Source organism: Microtus ochrogaster, chromosome 18 (assembly GCF_000317375.1).
Source record: "Microtus ochrogaster isolate Prairie Vole_2 chromosome 18, MicOch1.0, whole genome shotgun sequence".
Taxonomy (NCBI): domain Eukaryota; kingdom Metazoa; phylum Chordata; class Mammalia; order Rodentia; family Cricetidae; genus Microtus; species Microtus ochrogaster.
In genome coordinates this window covers 44,282,090-44,286,910 of record NC_022020.1, presented here as the reverse complement: position 1 = coordinate 44,286,910, position 4,821 = coordinate 44,282,090, and the positions used below count along the sequence as shown (strand labels likewise).

Genomic DNA, 4,821 nt, shown 5'->3' with positions numbered 1-4,821 from the left:
AAAGAAAGAAAGCTTTGCCCTAAAAACCTTTAGCCACCCTGTCCTGGCTGGTAGCCTTCCACGCTTAGGCTGTTTAATATGCACATTCAAACCCTTCCTAATAAGCATACGTGAACCTTGCTAGACTGGAGCGGAAATTTAAAGCAAACGCCCCCATAGAAAACGCACAGTTTCTGTGGATTCATGAGACCACGTTATTCACAACTAAACAGCCCCGCTGATCCTCCTGGACTTCGCTGTCGTTTCAGATCTCGATGAATGTCAAACCAAACAGCACAACTGCCAGTTCCTCTGTGTCAACACCCTCGGGGGGTTCACCTGTAAATGTCCCCCCGGTTTCACCCAGCATCACACCGCCTGCATCGGTAAGGCAAATCAGAGTCGAGGTATTTTGCAGATGTCTGGTGGGGGCAGGGCCACAGCACAGTCTGGCCCGAAGGAGTTGTAGGGAACATGAATCCATTTGTGCGGTGTGTGTCAGCGCTTCCACGTGACATCCTGAGCTGTGGCGTCAGATGCAGAAGCCCTCAACACACTTTTGTGTTGGAGGCAGTGCTTCAATTTCATATCCCGTACTGCTGTGATGCTCAGATAATATATGATAAAAGGCAATATTAATATAGAAATAATTTAAAAATACTGGGATTTTTTTCAGTTTTATTTTAGAAGGTGTATGTTAAGAGATTCTTAGTCTATGTTATCCAAAGTGGTGCCTCTAATAACTCTAAAATACATTCTGGTTTCAAGTCCCTGAGAAATGCACTTCTTATGCTACTCTTGCTAATAAATTCAGACTTAACGTTGTCTAAAACGCTTTCCCCACGTAATGGAAACTTGAGCTTGTATCCAGCTGCTCATTCCGCGCAGAGAGATTTAGTTCACATACTACACACCAGAATGCTTGACTCTTTCCGTCCATCTTGTTGCTTTGCTAGACAATAATGAATGTGGGTCTCAGCCTTCACTTTGTGGCGCAAAAGGAATCTGTCAAAATACCCCTGGGAGCTTCAGCTGTGAATGCCAAAGAGGGTTCTCCCTTGATGCCTCTGGGCTCAACTGTGAAGGTGAGTTCATGTGCACACGAATCCTTAACATCTGGGCTTCGGAAACGGCTTAGTACACAAAGCATGTGCCATGCCAGCCTGAGGACCCAGAGTTCAGGTCACCAGAACCCAAGTAAATGCCAAATAGTCATGGGGCCTCTTCTGTAATCCCAGGGCTCTAGAGGCAAGAATGGGCTCTGTGGAGCAAGGTAGAGAGCTAGACGACAGGAATCGACATGCTCGGACTTCAGCAAAAGACCCCGCCTCACTTTCCGTGGGGGAGCACAGTAGAGGAACACACACAAACACACACACACACACACACACACACACATGCATGCACACCACATACAAAGACACACACACTTCCTTTTGTACACGGAAGCCCTTGCCCCATGCTCTTTACTCGTGAGAGCCTACGGTGCCTCAGATGAAATAAGTGTTTTGTTTTGTTTTGTTTTTTCCAAAATCAAAAAGAACACTGACTGGGAGATAAGTAAGACTCTTGTGTGTTTCCTTGGCAGATGCTCAGGTACGGGAAGATGAATATGTTAATGTTGAAGGCCTCCTCACATCTGTATCTTTAGAATGTATTGCAATGTATAGAATTGAGTTAGTTTTCCTTTTCAAAGGTATTCCTAGGAATATATGGTTTTCAACTCTAGAAACAATCAAATTTTTTTTAAATTTATAGAATTGAGTTAGTTATCCTTTTCAAAGTTATTCCTAGGAATATATGGTTTTCAACTCTAGAAACAATCAAATTTTTTTAAATGTTCTTTGTAAGAATTATAGGACTTTATATTATTTTTCAGTCAATTTTTTTGCTTTAGAAAATTTTAATTTTGTATTTGAAGTCAATAGACATTGAAAGCATTCTGAACCTACAGCTGCTTGCCATGTGTGAACTCAGCTCACAACCATGCACATAAGATACCGTTTATTAATTATCCATGTAAATTTGTTACACACACATCAGACATGCCAATTTTACTTCACTCTTTTGGGGTAGATTTCAAAGCCTTAGTTGTCATTCCAAGAGTGGATGCATATATTAACAAAGAAATTATTCCATATGTATCATACCACATCTTGCCTAAAAATAACAACATTTTCAAAGACTTAAAAAGGCTTTGCATCTAATTAGTCTTGACCAACAAAAAAAAAAAAAAAATCTGCATGCAAAGCCATTATACCTTGTAGCTATCTCCATGGCTTTTGTGTCTTCCCCACAATGAGGATTACATGTGAGACATTTTGAATCAACTAGAATCTGGAATGTACATATATGTGTGTGTGTGTGTATTATTATGTGTATACATGTATATAATTTACCAAATAAATCATACCATATGGAGCTAATCAATTCAAAATCCTCCATATTTGTGGTTACTATGGTTGATTTGCAGAAATTAAGCTGTTGTTCAGAGCGCTGATGTGCCAGGGTCTGGTGGACAGCACGAAGAATGAGGTGGTTTCTTATCACAGCCATTCTCTGCACCACCACTGACTAATGATGCTGCGGCAGGAAGGCCCAGTCTCTCTGCACGCCATGCCTTGTTTGTGCGTCCCCTTAAAGGCTGTGTTTGGAACGCACTGAACAAGGGACCGTAAAGACCGTCCTTGGGTTGTTTTTGCAGATGTCGACGAATGTGACGGGAACCACAGGTGCCAACATGGCTGCCAGAACATCCTGGGTGGCTATCGGTGTGGCTGCCCACAGGGGTACATTCAACACTACCAGTGGAATCAGTGTGTTGGTGAGCATTCCCGGGCACTTACTTTTCTCACTTTAGTGTTAGTGGTAGAGAGCACTTGCCTAGCTCAAGTCAAGCCCAGGGTTCCATGCCACCTTGCTCACTGTGAGAAAGGTGGGCCGGGGGAAGTCTGCACAAAAACACTGACGCACACCGGGGGTTTATTCTACTGGGCCCTGTACTTGTGACATGATCCAGGATAAACCTGTCTCTGAGGTATTTAAAGGCACATCAGCTACAGGTGTAATCATTTCCTCTCTTTGGTGTACTGTGAGGCTTCTGAGGATGGCATCAAAAACGTCTTCCACCGGGCGGTGGTGGCGCACACCTTTAATCCCAGCACTTGGGAGGCAGAGGCAGGCGGATCTCTGTGAGTTCGAGACCAGCCTGGTCTACAAGAGCTAGTTCCAGGATAGGCTCCAAAGCCACAGAGAAACCCTGTCTCGAAAAACCAAAAAAAAAAAAAAACCAAAAAAAAAAAAAAGTCTTCCTTCGCCCTGCTTTTCTGCTTTTCATCAGTAATTTGTGAGATTTAGGCTGTGGAAGAACTCCTTGTGCCTTACCCTCTTAGAAATCTAAAAGAGCCTTCCCCTCCTTTTTGAGACCGGGCCTCATATAGTTCTGTAGCACGCCTAATAAAAACCCAGAGACAGATATTGGGGTTCAGCCTGAAGGTCAGAAAATCAAAACAGCCAGCCACTGGCTCTTACCTCTACTTCAGTCTGAAATGGTGATCCTGCCTCCAGGAGTCTCAGAATGAGACTGTGTCTGAGAGCTGTCTCCTCCCGTCTTACATTCCTCTCTAGGGTTGGGATTTAAAGCATGCACCAACACTGCCCCATTTCTATGGCAACTAGTGTGGCTACTAGGATTGAAGGTGTGTGTCACCACTACCTGGTCTGTAAGACTGTCCACTGGGGCTGCTTTTCTCTCTTGATCTTCAGGCAAGCTTTTTTTATTAAAATCCAAAATGAACTATCAAAAAGTTCATCCAAAATGAACTATCACTACACAGGCCGGGCTTGTCTATAACTTGCTATGTTGCCTCAGGCTGGCCTGCATCGTCTGCTTCCCAGGGCTGTGGTATATGACAACAGGCATACACCACCATGCCTGGGCAGGAAGTATAAGAACTGAAGCCAATCTGTCTGTGCTCTCCTGTCACGCAGCTTTAACAAGAACCGTGATGGTGTCTCAACATAGAAAAGGCGACTAGTCACAGCGAGTGCTACTGACCACTCCAGACAAAAAAGCGTACGAAAGAAAACACACAGGCATTTCACTCTATTCTTCACACTGGTCATAATCATGGAAACCACTGGTCAAAAACTCACTTAGCATATGCCCGATTTTTTGGTTCTCTTCGAACATACTCCATAGCTGCACCGTCCAGCACATCTTGAGAGTAGAAGCTTGCCTTGCCAATCAGAAGGGAAATGAAGCTTCCACCCCTCCCCCCACACACACACTGCAGAGAATGGCAGGATGCCTTCTTGTCTATAAAGTGATTTAAGCTACTACACACATCACATCACTCAAATGTAGTGTAAGATCCACCAAACGAACTGACTCGGTTTGGTCTTTTATGTTCTTCTCAAAAGAATTTCCTAATGACAGCTCAATGAGCTGAGAAGAAAGCACACACAGTCTGTGAAGTTCTTATCTCGACTGTGGCCTCCTGCCAGGCCAGGGGCAGATGCTTTACTGCACCAGCAATGCATCTCTGTGGGAGGAAAGGCAGAGGCAGCCCGTAATCTAGAGCAAGGGAGGATGACTATATGTGGGCAAGTGTCACAAATGAAAACCATTACGTTATACACTAACTTTAAAAATTAATTAAAAAAATTAAAGACCTGCAGCTGGGGAAATAAAAAGGGTAAAACTTAAGTTTTTCGATGATTACCAAAGCAATGAATGAAGTTACCAATCAAAAATTTTTCATAAATATAATACACTTCCTTTTTCCTTCAAAGAAAATGTGTGTGTGTGTGTGTGTGTGTGTGTGTGTGTGTGTGTGTGTG

General features: G+C 43.5%; 1 protein-coding gene across 1 annotated transcript in view; it reads left to right on the top strand.

The window, feature by feature from the left end:
- The window catches only part of Fbn2 (fibrillin 2), a 202,491-nt gene that overhangs the window by 188,875 nt on the left and 8,795 nt on the right, over nt 1-4,821 (top strand). The window contains exons 60-62 of the mRNA XM_005356130.2: nt 249-365; nt 936-1,064; nt 2,684-2,803. Coding sequence (XP_005356187.1) covers nt 249-365; nt 936-1,064; nt 2,684-2,803 — 366 coding nt within the window. The remainder of the gene's footprint in view (nt 1-248; nt 366-935; nt 1,065-2,683; nt 2,804-4,821) is intronic.